The sequence below is a fragment of the Arvicanthis niloticus genome, chromosome 1, assembly GCF_011762505.2.
Source record: "Arvicanthis niloticus isolate mArvNil1 chromosome 1, mArvNil1.pat.X, whole genome shotgun sequence".
Taxonomy (NCBI): Eukaryota; Metazoa; Chordata; class Mammalia; order Rodentia; family Muridae; genus Arvicanthis; species Arvicanthis niloticus.
The window spans coordinates 100,573,890-100,592,855 of NC_047658.1; the positions used below are offsets into that span (position 1 = coordinate 100,573,890).

Genomic DNA, 18,966 nt, shown 5'->3' on the forward strand with positions numbered 1-18,966 from the left:
CCATTTCCTTATTATCTAAAAGTGTTATGAGCATTATCTTCCTGGTTATATGAGAGACATTTTAAAAATCACTCAATAGTCTCAAAATAAATGCCAGGTAAGACCTACACAGTAAATTTAGTTGAGACCCACCAAAAGAAGACATTTGGAAACCAGTGAGCTCTGGAGGCATGACTCACAAGTAACTACTGATCACATTGATGGCTGGAAGAGTCCATCCATGGAGCATGAGGAAGTCTGGCTCAGAATGAATTGCTCTACATCTCAGTAGCCGAATCCAGCTAAATGGGTAAGAATTAGGAAAGGATGTTCTAGTTATTGCTGCCATTGGTGTCAGAGAAATGGGGGAGAGGGTGGACAAACAGACAGAATGGTTCCTAGTCCTTCCTGAGGTCCTCAAAATGTCTCCCCGCTAACTGGGACCCTGCCCTCTGTGGGACCACACGGCACATCTTTGTGTCATTTCAGTTTCCAAGCTTACGGTAGCAAATCCTACTTTTTTCACTTTACTCTGTGCTCTGACTTGTTTTCTGGAGATAAGATACCACATTGCAGTGTAGCTCAGGTTGGCTGGAACTATGTGGCCTAGGTTGGCTGTGAACTTAAGTTATCAGCCTCCAAAGTGCTAGTAATACAGGCATCTACTACTACGCCTCATAAGTTATGTCTTGATTGGATTGAAAAGAGCCCAAGAGACCTGTAAAGTACATCCTGAGTGTATCTGTGAGGGTGCTTCCAGAAAGGATTAAAGGGGGAAACCTGCCTCAGAATGCACTCTCCTAGGGAGGCCTGGGGGTGGAATAAGAGGCAAAGGTGAATGCCACGTCTCCTGCTTTACAGTATCAAGCCTTAGCCCCATAATGGTCTAACTTCCAAAACCATGAGCCAAAATGCATGACCCTTCCTCTAAGTTGTTCTCTTCTGTCCTTGAGCCACAGCTATGGGAAAGCAATCAATAGCTGGTCTCCACCTGTTTGCAAATGGTAACCCACGTGATGCTAAGAAGGTACTTAGGAGATAGGACCAAGTCCGCCACTGACAGACTTTTAGGAAGAGAAACCACCCCAGATAACTCTGGGGAGCCTGATTCAATCAGTCCTCAGGCATTACTAAGAATAGCATGGGGGCTCCCCAAAGCAGGAATAATTTTCCTCCAGAACCAGCTTCAGCTTGAACAAAGCCCGCATGTCCGTCCCATTGGCCTGCCCTTGTTGGTTTGTACAGTGGATTCCAACCTGTCTTGCCAACCCCACAGTTGTGCAAGGCAATTTCTTCAAATGCATCTCCTAACATATATCTCTTCTCACCTGAGGATTCTTTTTTTTTGTTGTTTTTTGTTTTTTGTTTTTCGAGACAGGGTTTCTGTGTGTAGTCCTGGCTGTCCTGGAACTCACTCTGTAGACCAGGCTGGCCTCGAACTCAGAAATCCGCCTGCCTCTGCCTCCCAAGTGGTGGGATTAAAGGCGTGCGCCACCACCGCCCGGCCTCACCTGAGGATTCTTGTTCTCTTGGTTTCGATTCTAATGCACATTCCAATGGGAGCTCTGGTATGAAATTTAGTGGCGCGTAAAACATAGCATTTTCTGCTGAAGAATGAATTCTTCTGAGGCCCCCAATGCGAGCAATGAGAGTGGGGATTAAAACGCCAAAAATGCGATGCTGTGGAAACAGGTAATCCTGTAGCTCGCTGTGCTCCAGCTGCTGCTGTGCCTGCCATGGCCCCAGGCTCTGGCACACAGACTCCAGTTCTACACAGGACATTTTAGTAATGCTTTAAAAACACAATAAAGTCAATCTCCCACTTGTCTTTCTAGTTGTCAGACAGTGAGCCTAAATGTCCTGGGCCTGGAAGCTTCCTCATGAGAGTCAAGTCTACAGGATTTACTTGAGGTTACTTGGTAATTTCAGGTACTGACAAGTGCTGTGAGGGATGAGATAGTAACCAGGGTTCTGACAGCTGTAGGAGTTACCTCTCCAGGTACCAGGAAGACTGTTCTGGGGAGTGGATGTCTGAATTGAAATCTGAATGACCATGGCACAGGGCAGAGGAACAGACTCCATGTTTTGCAAGCAACAGGCCCTGGATTTGACTGCTGACTACTACCTGAACTAGACAGTAAGGAGAGATGTTCCAGCATCAGGCAGAAATCCTGGATGTCTCCATGAAAGAACAGGTATGCTCAAGGAGGGCTTGAGATTCCTTTTAACCCAGAGCATGGCCTTACTCCTAGGAGTTAGTTTCCTGTTTCTTTGGAAATGCAAGCATTTCCCCAGTTCCAAAGATGCTGGGTAAATTTAAAGTGCTTTTCTACAGTATGAACAAATACTGCTGGGAAAGAAGCCTTCAAAAAAGCCAGTGTCTGAAAGATCATCAGCTGTAATGTACCCCAAAACTTTCTGGACTATCCCACCCTAGAATCCAGAAGCAGCAAGTGCTTCTTACAGACTGCCTTCCAGGCCCAAATGTCCCCATGTTGTGACTCTGTTACCCTACCCCTATTGTTCATAGCCAATGCTAGCTATGTAGAATTTTTATTTATTTATTTATTTTTTTGGTTTTTCAAGACAGGGTTTCTCTGTGTAGCCCTGGCTGTCCTGGAACTCACTCTGTAGACCAGGCTGGCCTCGAACTCAGAAATCCGCCTGCCTCTGCCTCCCAAGTGCTGGGATTAAAGGCGTGCACCACCACTGCCTGGTGAAAATTTGTTTTCCTTTCTCAAAATTTTATCATAAAAATTCTCTTCACTGTCAGATCCAACTGCTGTCTTGCTGCTGGTGGTTATAGAATGCATCCTAGGATCTGGTCCTTTTCTGCCTAGCATGCATATAGCTCAGCAAACCCTTTATTTCAGAGAATGCTTACTCACAAAACATGCTGAGCACTAGACACACAGGAAAGTTAGTAAAGTTTGAAGTGACAGGGACTGACAGGATAGATTCTAGTCCAAAGCTGAGAACCTAAAACCCAGGGGCACCAGGCAGCAGGAGGCAGGGAGAGAAGGACTGCCCTCCTTCCTCTTTTTCTGCAGGCCCACAGATCAAGCAGTGCCTGTGTGCTCTGCATATTCAACCTACAGATCCACATGCAAGTTCCCTTCTGGAAACCTCCACAGGCACACTGGGAAGGTACCTAACCAGCTAGCTGGGTATCTTACAATCTAGTCAGGTTGACAGATCAAATTGTCACACTGGATTAAGCATTTTACAATCCTCATTTAAGCCTGTAAAGCAGCTATTATCTTCATTTAACAAGAAGGGAAACCATGGCTCTTAATTTGCCCACGGCCAGCAGAATAAATGACAGAAATAGAATCAGGATCCAGACCTGGGGCCCATCTTCCTAACAACTGGCTGCCAGCTGACCTTCAAGACAAATTCTGTGCTGAAGAGGAAGCGAGCCAGAAGTTATCAGTCCACTTCCTAAGGTCCCTGCAGTCAGCACAGCACAGGTGAGCCAACTATTTACAAGTGCTAGACTATACACTCTGTCCATGGGCTTGATAACAGGAATTAATCTGAGGACACAAGGAAACCTTTCCTTTTTTTTCCACCCTGCAAAGCAGTACAGGCTCCTGGTGGAAAAACTTTGCAAATTACAAAAATATAATTATTCAAAAAATTAAAAGTAGTTAATGTATAATTGCATTTCTAGGAAGATCCCAAAAGAATAAAAGCAGAGACATTCATGTTCTTCATCCAATGGGTAGAACCTATAAGCAAATTTAAGTGTCTGCAGACATAAGACGAAATATGAAGACCATGTGAGCAGCCTTTGGTAAGAAGTCATGATGCCCGAGTACTGTGATCACAATTATGAAAGCCCTTCGTTAAATTGTACAAATGGCTGCCAGACTGTGAGAAGCGATACCGGTTGCTTTTGTGTACGCATGGGTGCCTGTTGATAAAGGGTGTTGTCTTCTACTCTTAATCTCATTTTTAAGAACAGGTCTCTCATTGAACCCGAAGCTCACTGATTGGTTAGATTAGTTGGCCATCACTCCAGTGCTGGAGTTTCAGTTGTAGCATGCAGGAGCTGGGAAATGCTGGCACATCAAGCATTTTACCCACTAAGTCATCTCCTGGCCTGATCCTGGGGAATTGTTTAAAGAATAGTTTTGCAAGGTATAAACAAAGAATGGCTAGTGAGATGGCTGTGAAACAGTGTGGATGAACTTAGCCAAGACCCAGCACTCAAGTCTCTAGTTTAGCTATGGGTACGTTCAGGAGTCTCAGTGCAATTCTATTAACATGTTTTAACCCTTTTTTTCCCCTGTTATTATACCTGGGGATATTATTATACCTTGGGATAGGTATGCATGGCAAGCTATTATTAACCTTGAAATAGATTATAGGAATATGCTTTTAGACAATTACAAAACCCATGGCTGTCATTTAGAGCTACTTTATCAGAGGTGGAGTCCTGGCGTCATTACTGTTCATGATACAGCCTGGTAGACAAGGCACTCCCAGGACACTCGGATCCCACAGAATACCATCATGGGGGTTCTGAGCTAATGGGGTTCCCGACTATTTCCTCTTGATGATCACAGGGCTTATTTACATTTCCTAAATTTCTCTGGCAAAGGCTTTCTTACCTCTAGGGCCAGCTCACTCTGGTTTGGGAATCAAACATACTTCATATGTTGTTGTTAGAGAAAAAGAAGAACCACAGAGTTTATTGTCAGGAAGTTAATGTTTTTCCTACTTAATGATTTCGTTGTCAGTAATCTTTACAAGGAGCTGCAAATTGGTAGACTGAGGGATAAACCTGACTGGTAGACCTGATTTATCTGATATGGATTTTAACCATTAGGGCACTTCTTGCAAAAATTCAGCTTCTTTTGAAATAGATCTGAAACTTTGGACAAGTACTTGTTTAGCCACAAGTGGTGGCAGAGGTGGGGTACACGCGCAGTGTAACCGGCGTGTTAACTTGCCGCGATCTCCTCCTTTCTGTTCAATTCTTTTCAAAAAACAGCTCTTTAACGACGCCGTGGGCCTGAAATAGCAAAGTCGTCATGTCTATTAGAACTTTGTTAGGGAGATGGCGCGGGGCTGGCGTTGTCTGGATCTGCGGACCTTCCGGGGCAGACTCCACCAACGCTGGTGCGCCGAGGTTGGCAGCTGCACCGGGATCCCGCCCCACGGTGTCAGGGACGACCGAGGCCTGCGTGCACGTCCACAGTGCGTGTCCTAGTGCAGTCCTGGGCCCGACACCTACCTCGCGGGCTAAGAGGCAGGACAACCTGCAAGCCGCGGGGCAGGAGTCTCACAGTCCCGGCCCAGGCTGCTGAGCACAGATAACCGAGATCGGTCTCTCACCCGGCTAGTGCTCCCGGTGCTCGTACCTGAGAGCCACTGGCTCACATCTGGCTGAGCTCTCACACAGCGGGGTCCAGGAGCCAGCGGAAGGAAATCAGACGGATGGGCCAAACCACTACGCACGGAGGGGGGAGACCCGGAGAGAATGAGGAAGATGGGAGGATGGAGGGAAGAAGAGAGAAGGCTAGACCGTTGCCCCCAAGGTGGAAGTAAATTTGTAGATTAGTTCAGCGGGACTCGACCGGGTCGGTTTTTAGTCGCGCCGGATCCGCGGAGAACTGGCGCTTACTGTCTCCCCCGAGTCTGATTGGAGAGAGTCCGGAAGGACGGGGGCGGGACTCGCGCAGGCGCAGTGTAACCGGCAACATGGCATCCAAGGCTAAGAAGCGAGCCGTGGGTAACGGGGTCCAGCGGCCGCTGGGAGCACCGAGCCAGCGAGAAGAGGAAGAAGAGGATGAGGTGGTGGAGGAGGAAGAAGACGATGAAGATAGCGACGAAGAAGAGGATGAAGACGACGAAATCGTGGACGAGGTGAGAGGCACACGTGACCATACTTTTGGTGTAGATCTGAGAAGGAGCAAACCATTCAGGCAGCCGAAGCTGTGGGAGCGTGATGGGAGATGTGGGGAGTTGTGATTTCCCCTGCTGTGGTATAGGACACATCCTTGACACATCCCACTGCAGGCTTTTCTACACATTACTCCCTGCAGCTCTTCCCGGATGAGTTATTCCCATCCCAGAAGCCCGCCAGCCGCACACTTACCTTCAGTGGCCCAAGTCTTAGGCCGGCAGAGACCTGCCAAGTTTAGTCCCTCTTCTTCCCTGCGGCAGCTCTCCACCTTCTACATAGACAGGCTCACGCTGGCCTTCTGTAGTTGATTAAAGGCCACCTGCTTTGTTCTGTTGTACAGTTTTCAAATGCTCTTTAACCTGCAGCTTTCCCTTTATAGACATCTCAGCTAAACCGTATTTACTGCCAACCTGAGACAGCCAACCTGGTCAGACTGGTTTTACGGCCTCTCGGGGAACTGATGTCCTTTCTTCAGATTTGTTTGTTTTTGTTTTTCCAGACAGGGTTTCTCTGTGTAGCCCTGGCTATCCTTGGACTCACTCTGTAGACCAGGCTGGCCTCAAACTCTGAGATCTTCCTGCCTCTGCCTCCTGCGTTCTGGGATTGCTTAAACTTATTACCTATTAACAGGTGGTTTAAGGTTAAGGTGGTTTATTCACTTCTTTTTTGGAGAATAGTTAGGCTTGAATGATTGTTCAAGACAATTGCTGTCTCAGAATTGATTGTCCAAAGCAGGGCTTGTAATTTATTCCCATCTCTTCACCATTTCTGTTACAGTTTTCCAGTTCAAACCCTAAATTTGGGCGATGACTTTGATTACTCCTCCTTTCTCACCCTACACCAGTCCATCAGTAAATTCGGTTAGCTTTTCCTTAAGTACCCAGGCACACCTTATCATTGATCCTGCAGCTATTCTAGTCTGCCTGCTTACTATAAATAAAGCTCCTGCTCCTCCTGTTCCTCCTGTTCCTCCTCCTGCTTCTCCTCTTCATCTCCCTCCTCCTCTTCTTCCTCCTCTACCTCTTTTTCTTCAAGTTCAAAAGATTAAATTAAGGCTGGGACAACCACGGTGAAGTCATATGCAGCTTTAGTTTACTGTTTTTGCAGTGCTGATAATCAAGCCCAGGATGCTGTGCTTGCCGGGCAAGCATTTTCTGACTGAGCCACACTCCCAGCTCCCTCTAATAACTTTTCACTGTCCTACTGTTCCATCCTTGTCCCCTTTACCATCTGTATTTCATATTCTGCCAGAGAGATCTGGTTGGCCTGTTCTACTCTCCCTGCTTTGAATGTTCCAAGGGCTTCTTTTTCCTTTATAGAAAAACCACAACTCTTGTGATTGAAAGATGGGGGTGGGGGCCTTCCAGCCAGAATGGCTGGCTCAGAGAAATCAGGAGAGAGTGACTGGAAAACTTCAATGAAGTAAGCATTGAGTTCACAAGGGAATATCGCATGCAAGAATTGTAGTGCAGCACTGGGAACAAGACCGTGGTGTGATTTTCAGCCTGTCTTCCCATCCACCTCATTGCTTTGCTTTGGCTATCTTGCTTTGGACACCATCTCAAAAATGTTTACTAGCTATTTTGCTACCTTAGGGTTTTAGAAGTCAATACTTCCTTCTTTTATTAACATGGAAAATCTAACAGATTGCCACTGACTACAACTGTGTGCTGTCATCACTGGCTGTGTGAAGAAGGAACCTCAGATGAGGGATTGCCTCCATCACATTGGCCTATGGGCTTGTCAGTGGACATTTGCTTAATGAATGATTGATGGGGGGCCAGTCCAGCCCACTGTGAGCAGCGCCTCCCCTGGGCCTGAGTGGTATAAGAAAACAAGCCAGTAGACAGTGTTCTCTGCTTCTGTTCCTGCTGTGAGCTACTGTCCTGACTTTCCTCAGTGAGTAACAATTACCTAGAAGAAATTGCTTGCCGGGCGGTGGTGGCGCATGCCTTTAATCCCAGCACTTGGGAGGCAGAGGCAGGTGGATTTCTGAGTTCGAGGCCAGCCTGGTCTACAGAGTGAGTTCCAGGACAGCCAGGGCTATACAGAGAAACCCTGTCTCGAAAAACAAAAAAAAAAAAACAAAAAAAAAAAAAAATTGCTTTTGGTTTTGCTGTTTATAACAGTGATAGAAAGAATGCCGTTGTTGATAATAGTGTAGCCATATAAACATCTACTTATTCTGTAAATGAGAGTATAAATCTGTGATCCCTCGGGAGGGTAATTTGACAGTATTTTTCAAAACTTAAAGTACATATAACTCCTGACTCAATAACTTGTAAGACTTTACCCCCAGAAATTGACAGTAATAATAATATTACTAATACTCCTAGGCTCTGTGCATTTTATATTAATTCATTTAATTCTCATATCAGCACCATGAGTTTAGGAATTACCACTATTTTATAAGTGAGACCCCACAGCAAGTTAAGGGGGGATGTGTGTATGTAGCTGTTACGTGGAGGAAAAAAGAGTCAGGGTTGGGGAGTCCATCAGGCTGTGTGTGCTCTTTGGTGTGCTAGCTGACAGTAGCGTTAAGAGAATAGGGTATGATACCAAGCCTAGGAAAAGGCCCTCTCATTCAGACCTTAGCAGTCAGTGTAGCTTTTTTCTTCTTTTTAAAGAATTATTTACTTAATGTATATGAGTACACTGAAGCTGTCTTTAGACACAGCATAAGAGGGCATTGGATCCCATTACGGATGGTTGTGAGCCACCATGTGGCTGCTGGAAATTGAACTCAGGACCTCTGGAAGAGCAGTCAGTGCTCCTAACCACTGAACCATCTCTCCAGCCCCGTCAGTGTAGCTTTTACCCCTCACATACGCCTTTAAATTTTGTGTGTATGTGTGTTTGCCTGTATCTACGTGTATCTATATGTTCACAGAGGCCATAAGAAAGCATTGGATCCCCTGGAGCTGGAGTTACAGATGGTTGTGAGCCTTCATGTAGATGCTGAGAATCCTGGGTCCTCTGGAAGAGCAGCCAGTGCTCTTAACTGCTGAGCCATCCAGCCTGACAAAGTAAATTCTTAGAGCTTCTAAGGCATGTCTCCATTCTGAAATCCTTAGTGGGTATTTCTTCCTCTATTTAATTGAAGTCTTTCATTCTCTGATACACTTATTCACCTACAATTCATTTCTTTTATGTAAAAACTCATGAAAATTATCTTGGAAGGTCAAGATTAACTTCAAATCTTTTCAGAATCAAAATGGTATATCAGGAATAAAGGGATGTCATAGTTCAGATTCTGCAGTGCCAACCTTAAAGGACAAAGTGAGGTAGCTGGCTTTTTCTCTTAAGATTCTGTTGTAAGGTGCTTCCAAAAGCTGACAGGGGACTTGGGGACATGTGTCTTCTTGTACCAGGAAACCTCAGCACCTCTTGTTCATGTCACTTTTTAAAGAAAGCTTTTCTTGACTTTCTGATTTCCTAGTTTTAAGCTGTAACAGCACCGTGTATCTTTTTAATTGTGTATGTATATTTACTTGTGCACGTATGTGCCATGCCACATGTGTAGATGTCAGAGGGGAACTGCAGAGTAGTTGGGTCTGTCACTCTGCCATGTGGGTCATGAGAAAGGAACTCTGCCCTACCCAGAATGCCAGAATGTTACCTAAGTAACTGTCAATGTTAGACTTCAAAATGGGTGAACCTAAAGCCAGGATAGTCCTACAGGGCTGCAGTGTTAACTCAGAAGTTGGGGGGGAGGGTTGCAAGGACATCTCAATTTTGAGGTCATCCTGTTCTTCACAGGGGGACTGGTTATCAAAGAAAAAGGGGAATCAAAGGGTAAATACTGCCAAGCTTGCCACTTGAACAGATTGCAAAGGCCATTCATACCATTTCCTCATGTGATGCAAAAGCCCGAAGGACCAAAATGCAGTGACCTGGTTTAAATGCAAACACAGTCTCACCTAGATAAAACTGCCAGGCAGCCTCAAAAGAGAAATAATTACTCACCTGGCTCAAAAAGACTTGCATAGAGAACAAGATCGCTTCAAGTCCTCAGAGTTGCCTAGAGTTTAATTTACCTATCCCTGTGAGGCTAGGCTTTATTCACTTAGCAAATATCTACTAAGTAACAGCAGGTACTAAGCACTTGAGAGGAAATGGTGAAGGCATGCCTGGTAGGACTAGCCTGTAATCCCAGCACTCAGGAGGCTGAGGCAGGGGGATGGGAAGTTCAAGGTAAAGCTGGGTTACAGTGTGAGTTTAAGGCCAACCAAGTGACATAGCCTGACCATGTCATTCATGGGTGGGCAGGTAGGTAGGAAGGTAGGTAGGTAGGTAGGTAGATAGATAGATAGATAGATAGATAGATAGATAGATAGATAGAATGACCATGTCATTCATTTATAGATAGATAGATAGATAGATAGATAGATAGATAGATAGATAGATGATTGATAGATAGATAGAATGACCATGTCATTCATTCATAGATAGATAGATAGATAGATAGACCTTGTCATTCATTTATAGATGATTATAGATGATAGATAGATAGATAGATAGATAGATAGATAGATAGATAGATAGATAGATAGAATGATGAGCAAAGCAGATGTGAATGACTCTGTTCTTGTGGAACAGACACAGGAGACACAGGAAATAAGTCTAAAATTGCAACTGTAATGTGTATAGCTAGGAGATGGCGCCTTTAATCCCAGCACTCGGGAGGAAGAGGCAGGCAGATCTCTGAGAGTTCAAGAACAGCCTGGTTTGCAGAGCCAGTTCCAGGACAGCCAGGGCTACACCAAGGAACTGTCCTGAAAAAAACAAAACAAAAAGTTGTAACTGTATGTGCTATTCAAAAGGAACGGGTTAGACAGGAGAGACAGTGCAGCAGGTTAAGGCACTGACTGCCACTCGGACTCCCTGAGTTTGATTCCCTGGACTGATGAAGAAAGCTCACTGCTGTGAACTACCTTTTGACTCCCACACATGTATTGTGGGATATGAGCACATGTGTGACCCCCATTCTCTTCCCTTTTATGAAACAACATCTTGCTGTGTAGCCCAGGCTGGTCTCAAATTATTTATCTTCCTTCCTGTCTCCCAAGTTGCAGGTTTATGCCACCACATTAGACACATTTAATGTTTTTCTCAATCCCGACCCCTGAGACATGTTCTGCAGATAACTAATAGAGGAACAGACCTGAAAAAATGGCATCTGGGGCAGAAGAAAAATGCATAAAATGCAAACACTGCCTGCGTTGCCTGTGAATCTGTCTGTGCTGACCTGTTTCACATATTATTTGCAGGAAGTGAATATTGAATTTGAAGCTTATTCCATCTCAGATAATGATTATGGCGGAATTAAGAAATTACTGCAACAGGTACAGTCTTTCCAGAATTTCTGTGTCTGTCTTCTGCACCTTGCTGAAGGAATCTTTCCTTTCCCAAGGTGAATGGCTGCTTGTACCTTTCCTCCTTGCCCTGCTCCTGGTTACAATGTTGAAGTTTGCAGTGTCCTGGAATGCTTTCTTTTTCATGTGAACATTGCCTGAGTTTCTAATCTCTTTCTTATAATTCGCATCCAAACTTGGTGGGTAAGAAACAAAAAATAATTTTGTAAGGGAGGAAGAGTTTGGTTTACAGTTCATAGGGGATGTGGCAGGGAAAGCAGGGAAGGCAGTGAGGGCCGAGGCCAGCCTCACACAGCATCAGCAGCTCAGAAGCAGAGCAGAGCATCGGTCCTTAGGTAATAGCCGCAGACCTGCACCTGCCAGTGCAGTGAGGGCCGCATGGCTGCCTGTACTTTGCCTTTACTTCAAATCATATGGCCTGTGTTTATTTCCTTTCCATACCTGTTTGCTAAATACCACTTGCCCTGTCTTTGCTGAAGCTTATTTGACTCTGGATGTTTGTTTTCCTCCTGGGGTTACTTTACAGCCACCTTGGTCAGGTCACTACATTTCATTGTTTTTGTTTGAATAACATAATCATGATGTTATTAGAAATTGTGCTTTGATCTTAATTTAAAATATTTCTTTTTCTCCTTCCAGCTTTTCCTAAAAGCCCCTGTGAATACTGCAGAGCTGACGAATCTCCTGATTCAGCAGAACCACATTGGGAGTGTGCTTAAGGTCAGTGGGCAGATGGATACCATGGGTACTTTGTCCTCTTTATCTGAAAGGAAGTACTATTGAGGACTACCCAGAGGTTACTGCAGTGGTCCAGGGATACTATGTGCAGGAATCCAGGCATCAGCCCTGGGGGAGGGAGAAGATGGCTGACTTAGAAGGTATTCAGGAGGTGAAATAAGGTAGGGCATAGTGTACTGGGCCCCCAATGGGGGAGGGGCAGGGAGAGAGAGGTATGTGTGTGTTAAGATTGACTCACAAATTTGCTAGAGCACTGAGGTTAGCTAGCATAGAAGGTAGGTTGAGAGGATGAACAAATTACAGGGTGTGCACACTTAGTGTCTGGCGTGCCAAGATGTGTATGCAAGATGCTGAGCAACAGCTGGAGCCAGAGTTTTCTGCAGATATCAGTCACTGACATCAGACGTGATCAGAATTGCCACGGGAGAGCAAAGGACAGACACTCTGGCAAAGCCAGCCATGCTTCTTTGAGCAAAATAAGTGGCAGGGACGCTAGAGAGTTGATAGGAATAGCTCCAATGGGAGGGGAAAGCAGTATGAGTTTATAAAAGCTAGGAAGGGCTACTTAAGGCAGCACTTGTCCAGTAGTTATAGAAAATGAGGACCCAGCACGGACCCAGCTCTGCCACCTGTCCCCTGGGATTCTTCTGGTATTTTTAATGTTATATTATGAACAGTCTCAAAGCTTAGAATTGCAACAGGCATCTGTTTGGTTTATGGACCTGCCATTTGGACAGAGGTCAGATTCACCTCAGTTCCTGCTTTGTGTTCTGTGAGCCAAAGAAGCTTGGAGTGGGGCATTATTGCTTGGGTCTTGGCACTGTTGCTGGGTCATTTGAAGTACAGGAAAACTCAGAAAGAGATGGTGGAGGACCAGGGCTGGTTCCAGAGCTACCTTCTCATTCTCATCTAGTTTTGCTGAATTCAAGACATCCTTGCCAACTGGGCACTGGTGGCTCATTCTTTTAATCCCAGTACTTGGGGTCAGAGGCAGATGGATCTCTGTGAGTTTGAGGCCAGCCTGGTCTACAGAGCTAGTTCCAGGATAGCCAGGGCTATACCAAGAAACTCTATCTCAAAAAACCAAAACCAAACAAACAAAAGAAGTAAGCAAACAAACAAAACCAACATCTTTGCCAAAGGCTATAGATGAGCACTGCCAGCCTGTGGTGCTGAAGCTGCAACAGGTTCAAGGGTGTACTGGACCATCATAGACCCCGCCATCCTCTGGGTGGAAACAGCAGGTTCATCCCCTCTTCCTCATTCAACGTGGATTCCTTCAGTGTGTGGATTCCTTACTGTGTGCCAGGCTGAGGGCTGGAGAGCAGTGAGAAGGGAGTTCATGGCCCGGACAAGCAAACAGGCAGCATGTGGAGGGCTTTAGTAAGCAGGCTACGGGGTTAGTCTCCTAGTGGAGGGGCAATCAGAATAGAGCTAGGGAGTTCAAGTTGGCTCATCATTATCGTTCCTTGCTGTTTGCTTTCCCCTTTGCCCATGTGGTATGTATATTTCCTACATAAACCCGGGTTGTTTCTGTGATGGTCAAGGATCCCTTGTTAAATGGGAGTTTTAGGTGATAAAGTGTTAGAGACTCCCAGACAAAGAAGAAAGGGTTGGCTCATGGATATCTACCTTACCTGGATTTAATAAATACGTTGATATTCTGGTAACAAAACAAAACGTTAAGGATCTTCTTTTATTTGTTTGTTTTGTTTTTCGAGACAGGGTTTCTTTGTGTAGTCCTGGCTGTCCTGGAACTCACTCTGTAGACCAGGCTGGCCTTGAACTCAGAAATCCACCTGCCTCTGCCTCCCAAGTGTTGGGATTAAAGGCCTGCGCCACCACTGCCCGGTAAGGATCTTCTTTTGAGACAGGGTCTCACATGTAGCTCTGGCTGGCCTGGACTTCATAGAGACCCACCTGCCTAAGATTAAAAGCAAAGGTCATCATACCCACCTATACATGATTCTTCTTTTCTTTTTGGTTTTTCAAGTCAGGGTTTCTCCGTGTGGTTCTAGCTGTTGCTATACATGATTAACAGGCCTTGTCCATGGGAGTTCCAGGACAGCCAGAACTACTCATTGAGACCCTGTCTCAAAAAACGAAAGTCGAAGAGTCTTGTATAAAGAAATACAGAGCAGGATGATATCATCCAGAATATAATAGAGGTAAAGTGTTATGAGCGTTGCCACACTGCACTCAGGACTCGCTGCTTTGGGACTTAACAGCAGAAAAACAAGCTTTGGTTTTGAAAAGTGAAAAATTGGTGTTATACTTCTTTCCAACCGAATAATGTAAAGTTGAAGTATTATCCTTTTAAAACAGCAAACAGATGTTTCAGAAGACAGTGATGATGAAGTGGATGAAGACGAGGTCTTTGGCTTCATAAGCCTTTTAAATCTAACGGAAAGAAAGGTTAGTTTCACTGAGTGGCATTTGATGCCTGGGATCTGTGGTCAGGATGGAGTCTTTGTGTCAGACTATGACACTGTCAGGGCAAGTGCTCCTTCCTGCTCTGTATTTTTCAGTGTGGAGCTGTCTTGTTCGTAGTGATTTGTACCAGCTTAAAGCTGATACCCTGGTGGCATGGTCACTAACATTGTAGTGTCTGGTGTTGGGGCGGTGGTACTGACGCAGGATCTGTTGGCAGGATTCTGCAGCTGGTCTCTTTGCTCCCAGTAGTGTTCATACAGAGGGTTTATTCAACTTCCAAAGCCCTTAACATGGGCTTACATTTTGTCATCTTTCTCTATTGACTCAGTAATGAGTTCTAATAAAAACTGTGTCAGCTGCTTATTCTCTGAGAATAAGGTGCAGGCCACAGTCCACCTTCAGTTTTCAAAGGAACAGTACAGTTAACTTCCAGCTGTTTTTGTGAAGTTGAGTAAGATTGCTGTTCCAGTGTGTGAGTGTTAATGATAAACATGACTTACCACTAATCATGGGATGGTAATTAGGTGTCATTACTTTTGGGGAATTCTTCAGCGGTCAGTACTGAAGAAACACTAGGGTGTAAAGGCAACGGGAGAAACCCCTACCCTTGAGGCGGAGAGCAAGCCTTCTCTTTACTTTCCAGGGGACTCAGTGTGCTGAACAAATTAAAGAGTTGGTTCTAAGCTTCTGTGAGAAGAGCTGTGAGCAGAGCATGGTTGAACAGCTGGACAAGCTTTTGAATGACACCAGCAAGCCTGTGGGCTTTCTGCTAAGTGAAAGATTCATTAACGTCCCTCCACAGATTGCTCTGCCTATGCACCAGCAGCTTCAGTAAGCAGTTCTGGGAAGTGCCTTCAGAGAGTCATTCTTTACCCAAGTAGATTCAGAGATGGAGTCTGTGCAACAGGTGTAGGTTGCCTGGACTACAGCAGGCTCTGATGCGGGGGTGGCGTAGTGCACGGAGGCCACTCATTTCCAGTATCCAGACCCTTGAGCAGTTTTGATTACTGCTGGCAGGAACTTTAATATTTTCAAAGATTCAGGTGGTAAAGAAGCTGATAAATTTTCAAGACTTTTTACATTTGACTGACAGTTTCCACATTCACAGATGTCTGTAATTTGACCAAATGTTGAACAAATACTTTAAAAAAAAACAAAACAAAACAAAACAAAAAAAAACTAGAGTCAAATTCTTACATTCTGGTTCGTCTAGTGAAACCAAATCCTTAATACTGCTCCTACTTCTTAGCCTCCTGATGCTGTTCAGTGCAGGAGTTTCAGCACAGAACTACAAAGTTTAGAGAATTAAATGAGGGAAGGAGCAAATCACCTGTGCTCTGATACACAGGGTTAGGGTGTAGACAGGCATGCTAGCTGTCTCCCTCACTGGCACCTTCTCCCACCTGTACCCCTGGCTGCAGCTCGCACTGCCCCTGTGCTCTAAGTGGTTTGTATGTGTCTTCCTCTAATAGCCCGGGCTTCTGCTTATTTGGTGTCATGGGACTGAACTTTCTGCTGATTTTGTGTGGGAGCTGAAGAGGATTGTTCTCAATTTATTAGTTTTGTTTAGACACAGCTTATTAATTGTGGAAAGAAATTTACTGCCATTGTGTTTATTATCCTGGAATTAAGGTTATCTGCATGTATGAAGTTTCTGCAGTGTAGTCACATGCTCTAGTGCCATGCTGTGCCTGTGTGCCTCGGAATTTGCAGTTAAATACTAATTGTTTGAAAAGTGCAGGTTCTTATTTGTAAATTTGCACAAACAGTGATTTTGAGTGAATCTGAGATCATGTTAGTGGCTAAGTGTCTTTCTGAACTCAGATTCTTCATCAGGCTCATCGCATTCTTGGGTATAGCCAGTAGCATGAGTTAGCCCAGCCAGTGTGCAGCAGAGCCCAGAGAGGTGCTGCATTGGTTTTCTCTGGGTCCAGGTAGATGTAACCAAGTGGTCACCTGTGTGTGTGGGTGTGTGTCTGTGCTGTATCTTGTAGAAAAGAACTGGCTGAGGCACGAAGAACCAACAAGCCATGTGGGAAGTGTTGCTACTACCTGCTGATTAGTAAGACATTTGTGGAAGCAGGAAAGTCCAGTTCCAGAAAGAGGCGGGATGGCCTTCCACAGGAAACACTGATGTTTGCAAATGCAGAGGAAGAGTTCTTCTATGAGGTAAGGATGCCCTGCTTCATCTTTGTTAGCTTTGATGGCTTTTCTTGAAAATAAGACATCCTTCGGCTGGACCATGGTGGTGCACGCCTATAATTGCAGCACTATAGGGAACAGAGGCAGGGGGCTCTCCAAGTTAGAAGCCAGCATGGTCTACAGAGTGAGTTCCAGGACAGCCAGGGCTACACAAAGAAACCATGTCTCTAGAAATTAAAAACACAAAACCAAAATCTTATCCTTTTGAGTCCTCTAGCCCACCCAGCTCTCTGTGGTTTCTGGCTATGGCCGAACACACTGTCCCATACATCTTGCACACACAACAGCTTCCTATTACACTGTGTGTAGGTAGGTGGTGGGGGTGAGGTGGGTAGTGCCTGGGACCACTTAGGCACTTAGAGCATGCTTACAGTGTGATGGTCAAGCCACATGTGCATGTTTCAGTTCTAAGGAGTCCCCATTTGCAGATGTGAGGGAAGGTGATCGATCATAGCTGCTCTGTGCCCTGACCTGAGGTCTGAGTGTTACACACCCACACCCACCCCACACCCCAGTGGATCTCAGGGACTTTCTGTATTGGTGGCTCATATTGTGATGGTGGGCAACCAAATCCTAGACAGTATTCCTATATTTTTCTCAACTGCCCTCTTCAAAAGTTTTAGGGGTGGTATTTTTCTGAATTGGATAATACAGTCTTTAAGAATGTATATATTTGTGTGTCTGCACAAGTGTGTGTATGCATATATGTGCGAGTGTGTGTATGCATGCAGACTGGTAAAGCTAGGATATTCACCGTTTACACAGCAGTAGAGATTCAGCTCCACCTTTGTTGTACAAGAAGTAAATAGCAAACATGGGGTATGCAAGCATGAGGACCTGGGATGGAATCCCTGACACCACCTCAAACAGTGGGCTATAGTAGCACTTGCCTGTAACCCCAGCACAGACACAGGAGAATCCGGAGAGCTCTCTGGTCAGTTTCCAGTTTAGTGGTGAACTCTGTACAAATGGAGAGCATTTCAAAGAGGTCTGTGTAGGATTTCAACATGGTCTAGATATGCAAACGCCATGTGGACACAGCATCCCTGGGCTAAAGAAGCTGCCAGGCATATGAAGATCAGCATTTGAGGACAGTTGTCATCCCACCTATCTGTCACAATATTGCCTTATCAAGTGAGACCATGAAAGTAAGTTGGAATTAGAAACAATGTCACCTCTGTCATTTGACTGCTTGTTTTGGCACTCCTTAATTTATGGTCCTCCTGTAAGTTGAAATTTGTTTGGTGTTTGATTTCTCCCTGCGGTGCGTTTGAACTTACTTTATTCTGATAAGAGTGTTCCTTCTCTCCACTGTTATGCACAGTGTTCTCTATTTGGGTAAATGAGCCTGCCTGAGTTGTCCATTTCCCTTGTGTCTCCTCCTTTGCTGCAGAAGGCAGTCCTCAAGTTCAGCTACTCAGTGCAGGGGGAGAGCGACACTGGTCTGGGAGGCAGATGGTCCTTCGATGATGTTCCGATGAAGCCCTTGCGGACTGTGATGTTAATTCCAGACGACAGGATGAGTGAGATCATGGCAACCCTGAAAGACCATCTATCCATCTAGTCCACTTCCCCCGGACACTGACAGGCTTGTTTATGTGTAATTACCAAGAAACCCATTGGCGAGATACTGAAAAATTCATTTTATTGAGATTCAAGTCCTCTACAAAAAGTAGGGTTCTGTTCCATGTGTCTGTGACACATTTACAAAATGGTTTTCTTTTTTCTTTATTTTGATCAAATTATGAATGATTGGTTAAAAACTTCCAATAAGAAAAATGTGGAATAGTGATTTTAAGAACTTAATAAAAACTATTTTTTTATTTTAAAATCATACTTGAAGTGTTTATGTCCAGGACTGCCCTGGCTCCAGCAGCCTACCACCAGCCTCCCCTTGGTGTCCATATTGCACTCTGTGTTAGAGAGGTCACTGGATCGTGCATCTCTGCTCAGTAGCATCTGGGCACTTGTCACACACATCCTGGTCCTTGCTCACAGCTGTGGTGGGTAGGTGGCCTGATGCTTGCTGTAGGATGTCCTTGCTTTCACTAGGAGGCAGGTTACTGAAATAGTATTGTGGCACCAGCTGCATAAATCTGGTCATTTAAAACAAAGAGTACTATGAATACTGGGGAATGGCAGGTAGATGTGTGGGTCCACCCCACCCCAGGGAGTATGTGCAGGCCTGGTATTTCATTTGAAGACTCAGTACCTTGTATTGCCTCTGTAGGTAATACAGGCTCTGGTATTACTGCAGCCAGACTCACTGCACTCCCAAATGTTACCTGTCTAGTATAAAGGCACACAGTGGAAGTGCAGCGCACC

The 18,966-nt window shown here is 45.1% G+C and overlaps 3 protein-coding genes across 13 annotated transcripts in view; 1 reads left to right on the plus strand and 2 right to left on the minus strand.

Moving 5' to 3' along the window:
- Positions 1–6,279, minus strand: part of Uros (uroporphyrinogen III synthase) — a 21,440-nt gene extending 15,161 nt beyond the window's left edge. The window contains exons 1-2 of one of the 8 annotated variants that reach the window (XM_034495295.2): positions 5,349–5,626; positions 180–281 (exon numbers count right to left, since the gene is read on the minus strand). The gene's annotated coding sequence lies outside the window, so the exon portion shown is untranslated. Of the gene's footprint in view, positions 1–179; positions 282–4,595; positions 5,042–5,221; positions 5,681–6,085 lie in introns of those variants that run through there. The other 7 variants (XM_076912218.1, XM_034495286.2, XM_034495269.2 and 4 more) reach the window with 7 other exon arrangements.
- Positions 5,670–18,475, plus strand: Bccip (BRCA2 and CDKN1A interacting protein). The gene is made up of 7 exons (XM_034495261.1): positions 5,670–5,853; positions 11,164–11,238; positions 11,908–11,988; positions 14,332–14,421; positions 15,083–15,270; positions 16,434–16,608; positions 18,035–18,475. Exons 1-7 carry the CDS (start codon positions 5,689–5,691, stop codon positions 18,203–18,205), a joined length of 945 nt encoding a protein of 314 aa, XP_034351152.1. The 5' UTR covers positions 5,670–5,688; the 3' UTR covers positions 18,206–18,475.
- Dhx32 (DEAH-box helicase 32 (putative)) overlaps positions 18,270–18,966 on the minus strand; it is a 70,269-nt gene continuing 69,572 nt past the window's right edge. For all 4 annotated transcript variants that reach the window (XM_076912199.1, XM_034495239.2, XM_034495229.1 and 1 more), the window contains exon 12: positions 18,270–18,737. In XM_076912199.1, coding sequence (XP_076768314.1) covers positions 18,569–18,737 — 169 coding nt within the window. In that variant the 3' untranslated portion in view covers positions 18,270–18,568. The remainder of the gene's footprint in view (positions 18,738–18,966) is intronic.

Coding starts and splice junctions, on each gene's coding strand:
- Bccip (XM_034495261.1), top strand. CDS start 5,689: ATGGCATCCAAGGCTAAGAAGCGAGCCGTGGGTAACGGGGTCCAGCGG. Junction 5,854..11,163: donor ACGACGAAATCGTGGACGAG/GTGAGAGGCACA, acceptor TATTATTTGCAG/GAAGTGAATATTGAATTTGA. Junction 15,271..16,433: donor CCTATGCACCAGCAGCTTCA/GTAAGCAGTTCT, acceptor TGTATCTTGTAG/AAAAGAACTGGCTGAGGCAC.